The 16,637-nt window shown below is 39.3% G+C and overlaps 1 protein-coding gene across 6 annotated transcripts in view; it reads left to right on the top strand.

Moving 5' to 3' along the window:
* LOC130913996 (mitochondrial import receptor subunit TOM70-like) overlaps nucleotides 1-16,637 on the top strand; it is a 119,082-nt gene that overhangs the window by 68,495 nt on the left and 33,950 nt on the right. For all 6 annotated transcript variants that reach the window (XM_057833016.1, XM_057833019.1, XM_057833018.1 and 3 more), the window contains 4 exons: nucleotides 2,364-2,471; nucleotides 2,542-2,664; nucleotides 2,731-2,828; nucleotides 11,047-11,187. In XM_057833016.1, coding sequence (XP_057688999.1) covers nucleotides 2,364-2,471; nucleotides 2,542-2,664; nucleotides 2,731-2,828; nucleotides 11,047-11,187 — 470 coding nt within the window. The remainder of the gene's footprint in view (nucleotides 1-2,363; nucleotides 2,472-2,541; nucleotides 2,665-2,730; nucleotides 2,829-11,046; nucleotides 11,188-16,637) is intronic.

Genomic DNA, 16,637 nt, shown 5'->3' on the forward strand with positions numbered 1-16,637 from the left:
GTGAAGTGAGGAGCGGTACAGGGATCGTGAGTTTTTAACCCTGGAAAAATAACCCACTACAATGGTGGAAAGGGCAGCATGCTCCTTTGGAGAGTTTTTTCCCACGAAACGCAGTCTACTTAAACATTAACATGTGGATTAGTTGATCTTCCTCAAGAAAAAATCTACCCTTCAAAAAAGATATGGACAGTGATGAGGAATAAAAAAAAATGTGTAAGCACAGGCATAAGTGAAAGACTCTGCTGTGTATAAGGTAAAAGTAATGATTATTGACCTGTCTGTCTAAAATGCCATGTTTTTATTCCCCCAATTATACCAGTGGTAAAGCATAATTTATTTATGATAACATTGCGGGTTTAATTCTTTTTTTTTTCTAGAGCTGCTGTATATAATTAATATTTTTTGTTGGTAAGATGTTTACGTTGAAAGTTGGCACTTAAATTGCTTACCTCTTGTGTTTGAAACACCAGGAAATACACTAATTGATTTACTGCACTTTATTGTTGTCTGTCACTGGAGTTTTATTTGATTATAAATCCCATCCAACAAAATGACGGTCATATAGTAAGCCTTATTTTTATTTTTTTCATAAAAAAATAAAACATAACATTGGTATGAAATTTTGTTGTTTAATTTTGCTATTAGAAATGTGGTCTTTTTTATATGTATTATATTATACAAATGTTTACTATCGTATTGTTTTCACTCTGTATCGAACCGTATCGTTCTTAAACCGTATCGAATCGGTCGGCCTTAAAAACGTATCGTTTTTTAATCGAATCGTAACCTGTGTATCTAGATACATATCGAATCGGCTTCATGCCAGAGATTCCCATCCCTACAATAAACTAGTGCTGTCAAAATTATCGAGTTAACAGGCGGTAATTAAAGTTTTTAATTAATCACGTTAAAATATTTGACGCATTTAACGCATGCGCAGAATGACCTGCTCATGCATTGCCTCAACCGCAATACAATGACGCTGTTTTTTGCGAGAGCTAAGAGGCAAAAAAAAAAAACCCAAAAGGCGAGTGGACACAGGCATTCATTGGACGGCGCCGTTTATTGGCATAAGCTTGGGCAACTCCTTCACAATAAACATAAGTATCATTTAGGGAAAGCACAACAAAAATAATATTCCCATCTCTCAAAAAAAATGTTCACAAAAAGAAAAGTGCTTCAATCTGTATTAATGAGGCCCTATTCTCACACAGTTAAACAAAAATGCAAAGAGAACTGGCATTCCCAATCAAAATAGCTATGCAAAATACTCATAAACCTTACTGGGACTTTGGTCAAACTCTATTCAAACATTTCGTTTAGCTCAACAAATACACTGGATGGCAATATTTTTTCACAATATACAAACTATCAGAGGTCTTGTTCGTTGTGAAGCCAGCACTCAAATGAATGTGAATCACAATAGACCCAGTCTAAAAAAAAAAAAAAAAAACGGCTACAACGTCAGTCAAGGGACAAAACACACACATTGGCCTGCTTTCTTAGTAATTTAAAACTCACCATTGACACCTTGTGGTGTATTTCAGTCTTGCGTAGTTAAAGGCACTATGGAAGAACGGCTGTGACGTCACCGCTCGGCGACGTCAACAATGGCGAGCTACTAGATTATTTTTTTGATTGAAAATTTTACAAATTTTATTAAAACAAAAACAGAAGGGTTTTTATATAACATTACTGTAACTTGTACTAACATTTATCTTTTAAGAACTACAAATCTTTCTATCCATGGGTCCCTTTAACAGAAAGAATGTTAATAAAGTTAATGCCATCTTGTGGATTTATTGTTAGAATAAACAAATGCAGTACTTATGTACAGGGTGTTAAATGTATATATCCGTCTTGTGTCTTATCTTTCCATTCCAACAATGATTTACAAAAAATCTGGCATATTTCAGAGATTGTTTGAATTTTAATTGTTTGATAGCCCTACTATGAACGTCACAGAACTACTCCTTATTGTGGTCTCTAACTGCCTGATCTCTCGCCAAACCGTCAACCCAGTAGATGGCGGTAATCCCCCATGATGCAAGGCGTAAACTGGCAGCAAAAAACAAGTTGAAGACTTACTCCTTCTCCCGCTAATACTCGTAGGAGCCACGTCAACGCAGGCAAGTGCTGCCCCCCAGCGGCCAAAGGGATTCTCTTCAAATTGGTCCCGTGAAAAATCATAAAAAACAGATTTTTTCATGAATTTATAAAACCCGGCTGGACGGTTAAAATAGGGTATCAAAAGAGGACTTGTCCGAGCAAAAGAGGACGTTTGGTCACCCAAAGCAAGCAGCTTTTCATACAGCTGGAAATCTCTCCAAAAGGTGACATACTGCGGTTCTATTTACTCTCAGCTTAAAATGGACCTGCGCCTGGTGGATGAAGCTGTAGAAGACTTTGACAAAAGCATCCTGCTCAGACCTGACTTTGCTCTCACCCAGGCGCAGAGGTCCTTCGCTCTGGTGAGTTTTCATGACCATCCATCACGTTTGTTGAATATTTTGGGTTAAAAGCGACAATTGTGGTCTTCAGTACAAACAAGCATACACCGAGCTCTGCCCATCCAAGACACACGTTCAGAAAGCCATGGATGGATTCGAGGACGTTATCAAAAGGTTTCCCACTTGTGCAGAGGGCTACGCACTATACGCTCAGGTAGCAATGTGTATTCATTCTTACTGTGACATCTAAACTTTAACATTCTTTCGTTGTCTTTCCCAGGCTTTAACCAAGGAGGGACGCTTCAGAAAGGCAGACAAGATGTACGACAAGTGTATTGAAGTGGAACCAGACAACGCCAACTATTATGTTCACAAAGGGTAAGGGCGACGCTCTTAAGCAGTTGCCCCCTGGTGGCTTAAAAGTGTCGTTGCATGTAATTGACTTTCCTATAGAGCCTACCCACGTACGGTATGGTGTATGGTTCCGCCCACTAGTCCGTCATTTTGACTCTGTATTAGCATTGTTTTCAATTGATGGCGGAATTTAAAATGCATTTCATGGAAGACCCGGTGCTTTCTGATGCCGCAAACTCACTGGATCTGTTGCATAAAAGGCGTTATGAGGAAAAGCTTCGTTCTATACAGTCGCCAGATCCATATTTGATGCCTAAATCGATGATTTTTGACCGGCTGCCTTCGCCGTCTCTGCCTGACCCTGATATTTACAACTATCTTGTCCACACAAAATCAGCCTATTCTCTCGAAAGTTTGAAAAACTTTAAGAGCTTGGAGGCTTATAAATGCTACGTTGCTGGGTGAAACAGGTCCTCGTACACGAAAATTCGGCAGGAATCTTGTGCTCGGAAGGTGAGTTACGAAATTTTCAATTCAAAATCTTTTGTTCTTGCTAACATCCACTGTCAAGTCTAATGTATTTCATGTCGTTTGTCAATGGAGTTAAGGCTTTTAATGTTTATATGGTTTAGCGATAGAGCTCTCACTACATACATACGTGTATGTTGTCGGCGATTAGCCTAGCAATGATCTTAATTGTGGTTATTTGTCAGCCCCGTAGACGAGGTCAGTTTCTGTCACTTGGTACCAGCTAAATATTATTCAAAAAATAACGATGGTGGAAGAAAGGGAAGTCACAAACATCTTGAATTTGAAACTATGTCGTACTACGTCGTATGTTGTCGGCGATTAGCCTAGCAATGATCTTAATTGTGGTTGTCAGGCCAAAACTCTAAATATATATTAAATGCATCTTGCCGGATATAAAATGACTACTACATAGTCTGTGGTGATTTTTTTGGTGTCCAGTTTTCACGTCGAATTGCAGCCGTCCATTTCGCTCTGCTCTTTGGATCCCTCGGAATACGGTAAAACTTCAAGTCTCTCCTTCCATCTTCTCTGTTAGTGCAACCAACAGCTACACACGCCTTCACCATTTTGATTATTAATGTTAGGGAGCAGAAAAACACGCCGTAAATAGGAGAAATGTACGTAGCCGTAACAGGTTAACACTATGTTTTGACGGACAAGTGGGCGGTACCACGTGAGTTGTGACGTCACGTGGGTAGGCTCTATATATGTGTACCGGTATATGAAAATGGCGGACAGCACAGACAAGACTAAAAAAGCAGTTTCTGCTCTTGCACTCCTCTTTAAAAGAAATTGCAGTATTTTAAGACTAAACAACTGTTGTGTTTGATAGAACAATATGTGTATATGCTGCCATAGCAGATTCATGGCGCTTTAAGCCCGCAAACTATTTTAAATTGGTCCATTTTACCCTGAAAACCCCCATTCACAGACATCACGCAACCGCTTTTGTTTCAACCTAGCCACAAAAAGGTAAGTAATTATTGTTATTATTCAAAATGTCTGTCAGTTTTAGCTCAGAATTATTAATTGATGTTTAATATTTAGTTCCAAAAAGAAAAATGATTTTTAAAAAATGAAAAAACAAACAAAAAAAACATAAAAAAAAAAAAAAACTCGCAAATTTTAAATTTTTAAACAAATTACATCACAATGAAAAATTTGGCGTCTGTAAAAAAGTCACGGATATCTACCTCATCACTATCACTAAATTATATTTTTTTGTTACTGTCACATTTTTCCCGATATGTTAGATGAAAAATAATTGATCCAAACAAAGAAAAATGGAAAAATAACGTTTAAAAGGGTAACTATATGAAAAAGGAAAATCTCGACCACTCCTTGTTGTCTGCAATTTCTGCATCGCGACCCATGTTATATCACCATGTTTCACCCATAAAATGTCCAAAAAATCCGGCTGTGGGCATTCACAGCTGTGTCTTGACACTTGGTGATACATGCTACATGGAGTTTTTGGATCGAAACAAGGTAGATACGCGATAATATCTCTAAATAATAATATCTTAAAATCGTGGCGTCTTTAATTCTGCTCTCGCCTCCAGATAGGGTTTCGCTGTTTAAAGAATATATTTTTTTTTAAAATGCCCTCCTGTTCAAAATTTTTCTTACCCCAGAAAATTGAGATTTTAAGCTTTCCAATGATGTATCCCACATGCAATTTTGAAAGTTGGCCAAATTGGGGGTCCCAGAGCGGAACTTCAAGTCACCTGAGTGTTTTCCGCCATATACTGTATAGAAATGTTGTAAAGCAAGAAAACAAAAAAAGATATTTTTCAAATGGGTCAAAATTATTTTTCGAACAGATCATGTGACTTGCACTTTAGACGGTCATTTCCTTTGCATATTATTAAAATAAATAAATAAATAGGGGAGGGCAATTTTATTTTTCAAATGATTTTTTTCTTTGATTGATTTTTTTTGGTGGGGGGGGGGCGGGGGGGGGGATTATTGACATGTCCTACCCATAATATGACCCAAACACAAAAGGGATTGCTCAAATCAGAACTTTTTTTAAATGAAAAATGAAGTGTTCAAATGCAAATTTTGGAGTCCCCAATATTTTTTTGCATTCAAAAACTTTTTCTTTTCTATGATTGAAATTTTTCTTATTTTGATTGAAGTGATTTTTCTTTCGAAAATACATATATTTTTTTGTAAGAAGCAACTAATTTTTAAATTCAATAATAAAGACACAAATGTCCAAGCCAAAATGTGGCCCAAACACAAAACATTACTTTCATTTAAAAAAATGCTCCGATCCCCCAAAATTTTTTTTGACTTAAATAAAAAAAAATAAAAAAAACTTCAACTAAAAAATAGCTTTCAAATGCATTTTTTTGAGTTTCAAATTTATTTTTGCATTCAAACATTTTTTGACTTTTTTTTTTTTATTGAAGATGTATATTTTGATTGATGATACTATTAAATTTTTTTTTTTTTGATCGAATAATGAAGACACAACTATACCTCCATATAGCTCCTTCCAGGAGATAACATTTTTGACTGAGGTAACAAGGCACCGTCTAACTGTTTGCATTACTCTAACACAGGGGTCCCCATCTGCCGGGCCGCGGACCGGTACCGGTCCGTGGCGCATTTGCGACCGGGCCGCAAAGAAAAAATAATTTAATAACGACCGCATTCTGGCCGAATTAACCCTGTGCCCCTGCTTAACACACCAATATCTCTGTCTACTCTAGATATAATACTACGGGATAGATTACAATGTTGTCATAGAAGTCCATTGATTGGACTGCTAGCAGTACATCTTGTTTGTGTATATAACATATCTATGTGCGCTTGTCCTCGATAATAGCGTATTACTAGGCCGCGGCGCAGCACATTTGTTCCCGGAAATAATTAGCCCCCACACGAGCGAAGATAACAGGAAAACAGACGTCTTTGGAAATATTTTTACGGGGAAAAGGATATTTTTACAGTGAAAAGGGCACCTGACGAGCCTACAACCTCGAAGACCCACGAACTGCGAAGGAGTGGATTCGAGACCTGTTTGTGAATAAACAGAGAGATCGCAAATGACGGCGTCATTCTGGAATATCCTGACATCGCGACAAGAGCGTTGAAAACCTTGCTACTAGGGTTGTTCCGATCATGTTTTTTTGCTCCCGATCTGATCCCGATCGTTATAGTTTGAGTATCTACCGGTCCCGATATTTCCCGATCCGATTGCTTTTTTTGGCTCCCGATTCAATTCCGATCATTCCCGATAATTTTTCCCGATCATATACATTTTGGCAATGCATTAAGAAAAAAATGAATAAAACTTGGACAAATATATACATTCAACATACAGTACATAAGTACTGTATTTGTTTATTATGACAATAAATCCTCAAGATGGCATTTACATTATTAACATTCTTTCTGTGAGAGGGATCCACGGATAGAAAGACTTGGGACTCTGTGTACTGTGACTAAATACTGCCATCTAGTGTATTTGTTGAGCTTTCAGTTCAGATACTGCAGCATGCCCCAAGGCATGATGGGAAAGTGGAACCATGATGGGAAAACCATGATTGTAAGTCATGTTAAGAATGGATATACCATCTCTGCTTTGGGGAATAAGTTATGGAGTTAAGACAGTGAATATTGTCACCTTGCTTCTCTACATTATTTCCCATGATTATTTGAGTCACAGAGAGATCGATTTAGAGATTTCAGTTAAAAGTGAAAAATTTCAAAAATTTTCATAAATCACTCTACTCAAGTAATGCTGTTATTCATCTCTTGATATAGCTAAAATAGCGTCGCAATCAATTGAGTGCGGCATCGAGTGAAAGGGCTATGCAGCGCAAGTATTAATAACTTAAATACTTCAACGTGACTCGTGTACCAGTCAAGTAAATGCCGCCGTTTTCGGGATATTTATGATAACCCTACGCTAAGCCCAAACTAAAGACACTGGATGAGTGTAACATATTATGTCTGTAACGTTAAATACAATTAGAAAACGATTTATTAAAATATATATATATTAAAAAAAGAAAGGCATGGCCGATCAATTTTCAGCCTATTCCGATACTTTGAAAATCACGTGATCGGCTCCCGATCGATCGGGACATCTCTGCTTGCTACAATTTCCAACATCGTATCTTTGTGAAGCGGGCTTCTTAATTAATGTTTAACGATAAGGTGAAGTCGTTAATGGTGAGTGCGGTGTGCAGCTGTTGTGTGAAGCTTACATGGCAGGATGAATCTGAGGAGAACTTTTCTACAAGTCCTTCCATGATCAAATGTAAGTTAATATTCCTTCGTCCTCCATCGTTGCAACTTTTGATGGGTTGCAAAATTTGTCAGAACACCGATCCGTGAAAAAAAAGACCCAAATAACACCGGTCCGTGGTGCAAAAAAGGTTGGGGACCCCTGCTCTAACACAGGTAATACAATCAATCAGGAAATAGTATCATTTCTCATAGGTACTGTAGGATTGTTTGTACTATTCTAAAACTCCTAACACATTCATTATAGTAAAGCATCTAACTATAGTTTAGGCAGACTTCACTCCATGCCCTTGGACACAGTAAAGTGAATCACCTTATCAGCCCTGAGGGCTCATGAGGGGGAAATGAAAAAGATGGTGCCGTTTCTCGTAGGCACAGTCTAACCGTTTGCAGTACTCTAACACACGTAATACAAACAATCAGGGAATAATATCATTTCTCATATGTACTGTAGGATTGTTTGTACTACTCTAAAACATCGAATAGATAATAAATAGCACACCATAGTTTAATGAAAAGAAGCAAAATAGATACAGTGCCTTGCAAAAGTATTCGGCCCCCTTGAACCTTGCAACCTTTCGCCTCATTTCAGGCTTCAAACATAAAGATATAAAATTTTAATTTTTTATCAAGAATCAACAACAAGTGGGATACAATCGTGAAGTGGAACAAAATTTATTGGCTAATTTAAACTTTTTTAACAAATAAAAAACTGAAAAGGGGCGTGCAATATTATTCGGCCCCCTTGCGTTAATACTTTGCAGCGCCACCTTTTGCTCCAATTACAGCTGCAAGTCGCTTGGGGTATGTTTCTATCAGTTTTGCACATCGAGAGACTGACATTCTTGCCCATTCTTCCTTGCAAAACAGCTCGAGCTCAGTGAGGTTGGATGGAGAGTGTTTGTGAACAGCAGTCTTCAGCTCTTTCCACAGATTCTCGATTGGATTCAGGTCTGGACTTGGACTTGGCCATTCTAACACCTGGATATGTTTATTTTTTAAGCATTCCATTGTAGATTTGGCTTTATGTTTTGGATCATTGTCCTGTCGGAAGATAAATCTCCGTCCCAGTCTCAGGTCTTGTGCAGATACCAACAGGTTTTCTTCCAGAATGTTCCTGTATTTGGCTGCATCCATCTTCCCGTCAATTTTAACCATCTTCCCTTTCCTTGCTGAAGAAAAGCAGGCCCAAACCATGATGCTGCCACCACCATGTTTGACAGTGGGGATGGTGTGTTCAGGGTGATGAGCTGTGTTGCTTTTACGCCAAACATATTGTTTTGCATTGTGGCCTAAAAGTTCAATTTTGGTTTCATCTGACCAGAGCACCTTCTTCCACATGTTTGGTGTGTCTCCCAGGTGGCTTGTGGCAAACTTTAAACGAGACTTTTTATGGATATCTTTGAGAAATTGCTTTCGTCTTGCCACTCTTCCATAAAGGCCAGATTTGTACAGTGTACGACTGATTGTTGTCCTATGGACAGACTCTCCCACCTCAGCTGTAGATCTCTGCAGTTCATCCAGAGTGATCATGGGCCTCTTGGCTGCATCTCTGATCAGTTTTCTCCTTGTTTGACAAGAAAGTTTGGAAGGACGGCCGGGTCTTGGTAGATTTGCAGTGGTCTGATGCTCCTTCAATTTCAATATGATGGCTTGCACAGTGCTCCTTGAGATGTTTAAAGCTTGGGAAATCTTTTTGTATCCAAATCCGGCTTTAAACTTCTCCACAACAGTATCTCGGACTTTCCTGGTGTGTTCCTTGGTTTTCATCATGCTCTCTGCACTTTAAACAGAACCCTGAGACTATCACAGAGCAGGTGCATTTATACGGAGACTTGATTACACACAAGTGGATTCTATTTATCATCATCGGTCATTTAGGACAACATTGGATCATTCAGAGATCCTCACTGAACTTCGGGAGTGAGTTTGCTGCACTGAAAGTAAAGGGGCCGAATAATATTGCACGCCCGTTTTCAGTTTTTTATTTGTTAAAAAAGTTTGAATTATCCAATAAATGTTGTTCCACTTCACGATTGTGTCCCACTTGTTGTTGATTCTTGACAAAAAAATTAAATTTCATATCTTTATGTTTGAAGCCTGAAATGTGGCGAGAGGTTGCAAGGTTCAAGGGGGCCGAATACTTTTGCAAGGCACTGTAGTTTAGGCAGACTTCACTCCATGCCCTTGGACACAGTAAAGTGAATCACCTTATCAGCCCTGTCGGGGCTCATGAGGGGGAAATGAAAAAGATGGTACCGTTTCTCGTAGGCACAGTCTAACCGTTTGCATTACTCTAACACACGTAATACAAACAATCAGGGAATAGTATCATTTCTTATATGTACTGTAGGATTGTTTGTACTACTCTAAAACATCGAATAGAAAAGAAATAGCACACCATAGTTTAATGAAGAGAAGCAGAATAGATACACAACGCCATCTTATCACAGAAGCCCAATGTGTGCGTCACGAGCAAGATTGACGCACCAACTATTGCAATCCGTTCTCCCGGCTACTCCAAGGACAAAGAGCAGGGCGCCCTGTCCTAAAATAAGTAGGGTCTCGCCCAGCCAGGATAACAAAGTTGATAGCGGGCGCTTGGGACGTCAAGACCAGCGTCGGTCGCTGTGGCAACCACGTCCCAGCCACGCACGAACCTAACCGGCCACAGAGGGATGATCCCAAGACAACACCCAGCCACACCTTCGGCCCGGCCCACTCCACAGCAGCTTTCAAAAAAGACTGGACACTGAGATAGCAAACGTTTCGGGATCATTGCTATGTAGCCGTTGTTTTGACGACCCTGGATCCAGAATTGTCCCTCTGTCGTCTGTTTTTGCCTTGTTTTTTGACCATCGTCGACGAATAAATTGTCAACTTGTTTTCGGTGAGCCTTCTTCAAACTTTTGGAACATGGAGTTAGTACAAAGGGTTAACATATTGGCCCCCACCGGTCTCTCTGGGGGCGGCGTCAGCAGAGCGCCACTTCGTTCGGCTGTCTCCGTTTCCGCGGCTTGGCGTTGGGGGCCGAATTCCTTCAGCACGACACCGGCGGGCGTACCATATTCAATGGATGATGGTCTTGGCTAAAAGTATAGCTGTTCTTCCAGCAGCCTGACTTAGAATTCCCCTTAAGAATGATGGGAAACACAAAAAACGCTCACTTTCAACTTACTATTATAACTATTCTTGTAAGTTAATTTTTTTTGCTGAATCAACCTGTTGTGCCCCCCTTTGCCCCAAAAGTCAAACTCCGCCTAGTCCACACATGGACATAAGGAGACCTTGTAATGCCAAGCAATATAACCTGAAAGGTGATTTTTTTTTTTGCCTTCTCTCTTACTTTGTAACTTGAATGTGTGAAGTGTCAGCTGAAAAGATGTTATGTGACTTTTAAAAGGGTGTTAAACGTATACGCTAATTCTCGATCCCTGTTTTACTGCAGATTATTACAGCTCCAGTGGAAACGAGGCATGGACTCAAGAAGCTTGTGTGGGTTGGCCCTGGACCTAATCAGAGAAGCCATCAAAATCGACAACAAATGTGCCTTTGCTCGCGAATCATTGAGATGTGTCAAACATCCATGGTGAGGACACAACTGACTTTCCTATATATATAAAAATTGTAAAGCAATAAAACAGGAACAAAAATGAATGAAATCAACCAAAAAAATGTTTATAATGGGTGAAAATTATGTTTTGAACAGATCATGTGACTAACACCTTAGACGGTTATATGCTTTGAATTTAATTGTCATTAAAAAAAAATATTAGGGGAGGGCAATTTTATTTTTCAAATGATTTTTTTTCTTTGATTGATTTTTTTTTTTTTTTTTTTTTACCGAAGCAACTTTAATTGCCTGGGTCAAATGATTGAGACACAAATGTCCTACCCTTAATATGGCCCAAATACAAAAAGGATTGCTTTAATCAAAACTTTTCCAATGAAAAATTAAGTGTTGAAATGCAAATTTTTCAATCTCAAATATCTTTCCGCATTCAAAAACTTTTTCTATGATTGAAAATTTTCTTTTTTGTATTGATTTTTCTTTTTAAACATATATTCTTTTTAAACAACTTACCTTATCGGCCCGAATATAAGACAGCCCTTATTATAACACGATCCCCTCTTTTTCAAGACTCAAGTTTAAAAAAAGACTTTTTGAACAGCAAATTCATTTTTATACAGAAAATAATTAACAGTACATCTGAAACTAACGATTATAACAATATATTTGAAAGAAAAAGCATGTTATTTTGCCTCATTCAAATCTTAATATCTGAATATTTAAATATGTAAACTATAAGTGCAATCACATTGGTAAATGAATGGCTTCTGGTTTTTGAAATGTAAATAAACCAATCTATTGTCAGGCATGAAAATCTCTCACCTTTCGGCGAAATTCGCCGTTTTGAAGTCAAAAAGGGCGACCTACGTGAATTGCGTAGATCCGAGGAGAAATTCTTTTTGGGGGGGGGGGGGGGTCGGGAGGTTTTATTTAATTATTATTATTATTATCATCATGTGATTAACTTAGTACGTAAACTGAGCACTTAAGAAATCGGTTCTTTAAAAAAGTGACACTTGGACAGTCAGCAAATCCTTCTAGATGCTTCGCTGACGAGAGCCAATCATCTGCCCAAGCTGCGTTCCATTATTCCAAACGCGCGCACACTCTTCACTAGGGATGGGAATTGATAGGATTTTTACGATTCCGATTCCATTATCGATATTGCTTAACGATTCGATTCTTTATCGATTCTCTTATCGATTCTAAATTGGGGGAAAAGAACAAACGTTTTGATTGGCATCGAGTTTGTTTAATCAGAAGTCACAACCCTACAAACTCACAATGAGATCAAAAGAGGCCCAAAGCCTCAATGTTAACTGTGGCAATAAGTGGCAAATACATAAGAATGTGTAACATTTTACTGAAACATTTATCTAATAGAAATAAAAAATATTGGTATATATAGGCAGATAGGTTTTTGTTCTGCCTTTGGCAATATGTGTTAAAGCAGGGGTCCCCAAACTTTTTCCTGTGAGGGCCACATAACTTTTCCCTTCTCTGATGAGGGGCCGGGGTCAGTTTGTTACAGAAAAAGGGTGACGATTGCAGAAGTGCATAAATGTAAAAAATTACTGTTTTTCAGAAAGCCACAATCAAATAACCCTTTCTGGATTCTTTATAATAATAATAATAATTAATAATAAAAACACTATTAATTAAATAGATAATAACCAAATAACCCTCTCTGAATTCTTCAAGGAAAAGGTCAGAAAATAAATAATACGATTGAGAAAAAAAAAAAAAAAAATTCAAAATGGCCGGACCAAATGTGGAGGCGGGCCGTATTTGGGCCGCTATTCTTAGTTTCACTCTTCAAGTGATGGTTGAATAAAGTCAGCAAATTATACCAACGTCTTCTGCATCGTCATTTGGGAGTTTAGCTAGCTGTATAGCCGGGACTTTTTTTTTTTTTTATAGCCAGGAATGAGCCTCTCTGTGAGGACAGCGCAATCGTATTCCCTCCCGATGCAGTTATCTCCACCTTGCAATGACTGCAAGTCGCTTTGTTGTAATTTTTCCTCGTGAAGTGAAGACACACTTTCGAGCGTTTGAACCTACGTGCTGTCATTGTTATGCTTATGGCTGCAATGCTTGTGCTTACCCGTCGTAACCTTTCATTTTCACACTCTTTCCTGGTGAAGTGTAGTCAAACTTTGGAGCGAGTGGTTCTTGGCGCCATGCTAGTTTGATGCGTCTGGACAACAACACACGCCACGACGCAATACGCGTCTTTGGGAATCGTTAAAGGGATCGTTAAGGCTTTTTCATTGTGATGTCGAGGCCTGGAAACACTCGGAACCGGTTCCGAATTGGAATCGGATTTCGATTCCCATCCCTACTCTTTACGTGTACTGTACATGGAGTGCTTGGAGAAGCTTTGGTTGCATTGCAAAGCGCAAAAACAAAAAACAGGCCTTTTCCACTCCGGGGCAGACCAGAGCGCAGCACACACACTTGCCTGCATTTGCCAGCAGACTGAATTTGGTGAGTAACGGTTTCAATCGTTTTCATTTTTTGCGATGTTATAAAGTTACCGCCCTTCGTTGCAGCTTGCGTTGAACACTGCCAGAGCTAGCGGAAATTCCCGTGAAAAAAGAGCTCCCGTTAGGTTAGCGTCAAGTTTGTGTAATTAGCGGTAATATAAAAGAAGAAACGCACTGTTGAGTCAAATTAAGCGGCATGCTCGGATGGAGGGGGGCGCCTCGCATCGATCCCTTCATCCGCCTGAGGCGCGTTATTTTCGGCTGGGACTTGAGCTGATGGCCGGCCCGGCGAGTTGTGGGAATCATTCTTGCTAATTAAAACTTTTCAGAAATCCCTCATTTTTCGCTGTTTATGGGGACCAGAACCCACCGCGATAAGTGAAAACCGCGAAGTGGTGCACCGCCCCCCCATTTTTTTGGTGCGTGTTCAACTTATTCAGCTTAGCATTGAAAAAAAGATACACATACAGTGGGGAAATAAGTATTTAGTCAACCACCAATTGTGCAAGTTCTCCTACTTGAAAATATTAGAGAGGCCTGTTATTGTCAATATGGGTAAACATCAACCATGAGAGACAGAATGTGGAAAAAAAATCACATTGTTTGATTTTTAAAGAATTTATTTCCAAAGTAGAGTAGAAAATAGGTATTTGGTCACCTACTAACAAGCAAGATTTCTGGCTGTCAAAGAGGTCTAACTTCTTCTAACGAGGCTCCACTCGTTACCTGTATTAATGGCACCTGTTTTAACTCATTATCGTTATAAAAGACACCTGTCCACAATCTCAGTCAGTCACACTCCAAATTCCACTATGGCCAAGACCAAAGAGCTGTCGGACAACACCAGAAACAAAATTGTAGACCTGCACCAGGCTGGAAAGACTGAATCTGCAATAGGTAAAACGCTTGGTGTAAAGAAATCAACTTTAGGAGCAATTATTAGAAAATGGAGAACATACAAGACCACTGATAATCTCCCTCGATCTGGTTCTCCTTGCAAGATCACACCACGTGGCGTCAAAATGATAACAAGAACGGTAAGCAAAAATCCCAGAATTACACGGTGGGATCTAGTGAATGACCTACAGAGAGCTGGGACTACAGCAACAAAGGCTACAATCAGTAACACAATGCGCCGCCAGGGACTCAAATCCTGAAAGTACACGTCCAGGGCCGGCCCAGGTCATTTGGAGGCCCTAAGCAAAATAATGCAAAAGGGCCCATATTTTTGGCCCACCATTTCGTCACAGTGTACTGTGAAACCCATAAATGCAATCCAACCCATACGTCCGTCCATATTTTGTATATTAATCAGATTTTGTTGCACTGCATACTTCAAACTTCTCACCCCAAATGATTGTCAATACTTACAGTAGATAGCGCCAAACCTTTTTCTAAAAGAGGAAAGAAAGAAGTTAAGGAAGAACTTTTATTTTTTTAAGCTTGTAATCAAGTATCAAAACTCACTAAAGTCAAATAAAGCAAACTGCAGTAAACAAAATAGAATTTAAATTAAACAATTGCCAGATTAGGGGCCCCCTAGTGTTCAGGGGCCCTAAGCAGCTGCATAGTCTGCGTATAGGCTGGTCCAGGCCCGTCTGCGGTTCGCTAGAGAGCATTTGGATGATCCAGAAGAGGACTGGGAGAATGTGTGATAGATGAAAGCAAAATAGATATTTTTGGTAGAAAGACAGGTTCTCGGGTTTGGAGGAGAAAGAATACTGAATTGCATCCGAAGAACACCATACTCACTGTGAAGTAGTGAGGGGTGGAAACATCATGCTTTGGGGCTGCTTTAGGGCTGTTTTTCTAAAAAGGGACCTGGACGACTGATCTGTGTAAAGCATGGGTCAGCAACCTTTTTGGTTTGGAGTGCCACTTTCAAATTTTCTTGTCAATCAGTGTGCCACACCAAGATTAATGACGCACATCCATTTTTTTTTTAATCTATCCAACATAGCTGTAATTTTACTCCGAAGAAAACAACATGGACATACACTGAAATAGTATAACTACCATTCCTCTTTTTCAATTAACTAAAAAATAAATGCATATTGGCGAAAAATATCAAAAATAAGTGCAACAGTAATTACAGCTGAACAGCATCATCAACTTATGTAAACATAACACACACGCACACACCCCCACTACTAGGGATGAGAATCGAAATCCGATTCCAATTCGGAACCGGTTCCTAGTGTTTGGAGGCCTCGACATCACAATCAAAAAGCCTTAACGATCCCTTTAACGATTCCTGAAGACGCATATTGCTCGTGACTTTCTTGTTGTCCAAACGCATCAAACTAGCATGGCGCTAAGAACCACCCGCTCCAAAGTTTGGCTACACTTCACCAGGAAAGAGGGTGAAAATGAAAGGTTACGATGGTTTAGCACGAGCATTGTAGCCGTAAACATAACAATGACAGCACGTAGGTTCAAACGCTCGAAAGTGTGTCTTCACTTCACGAGGAAAAATTACAACAAAACGTCTTGCAGTCATTGCAAGGTGGAGATAACTGCATCGGGAGGGAAAAGACTGCACTGTCCTCACCGAGACAGCTATACAGCTAGCTAAACTCCGAAATGACGATACAGAAGACGTTGGTATAATTTGCTGACTTTATTCAACCATCACTTGAAGAGTGGAACTGAAAATAGAAATGAAACAAATCAATTTCGTCCCCAATAACAAACAGGTTTGCATCAACGTAAATAAGCGATGATTAGCTGCTAATTCAGTAATAACAAAACAGTTAGCATGCGTTCGCTAGCATTAGCACATCGTTCAAACCACTACACAACTGGATTTAAGTGTCCGATCGCGAGTGGAAACACACAACACAAAAGATGATGCATACAGGTGTTGCCTCTGTAGATATTTTACAAGCATTAACAAAGAACATAGGGTCGTCGCAGTGCTTCCCTCTCACTAACTCGCTCACTCGCTTGGATGCGGCATTTCTTCTTCTTCGTGTGTAAGCG

The sequence above is a fragment of the Corythoichthys intestinalis genome, chromosome 3 (genome assembly GCF_030265065.1).
Source record: "Corythoichthys intestinalis isolate RoL2023-P3 chromosome 3, ASM3026506v1, whole genome shotgun sequence".
Classification (NCBI taxonomy): Eukaryota; Metazoa; Chordata; class Actinopteri; order Syngnathiformes; family Syngnathidae; genus Corythoichthys; species Corythoichthys intestinalis.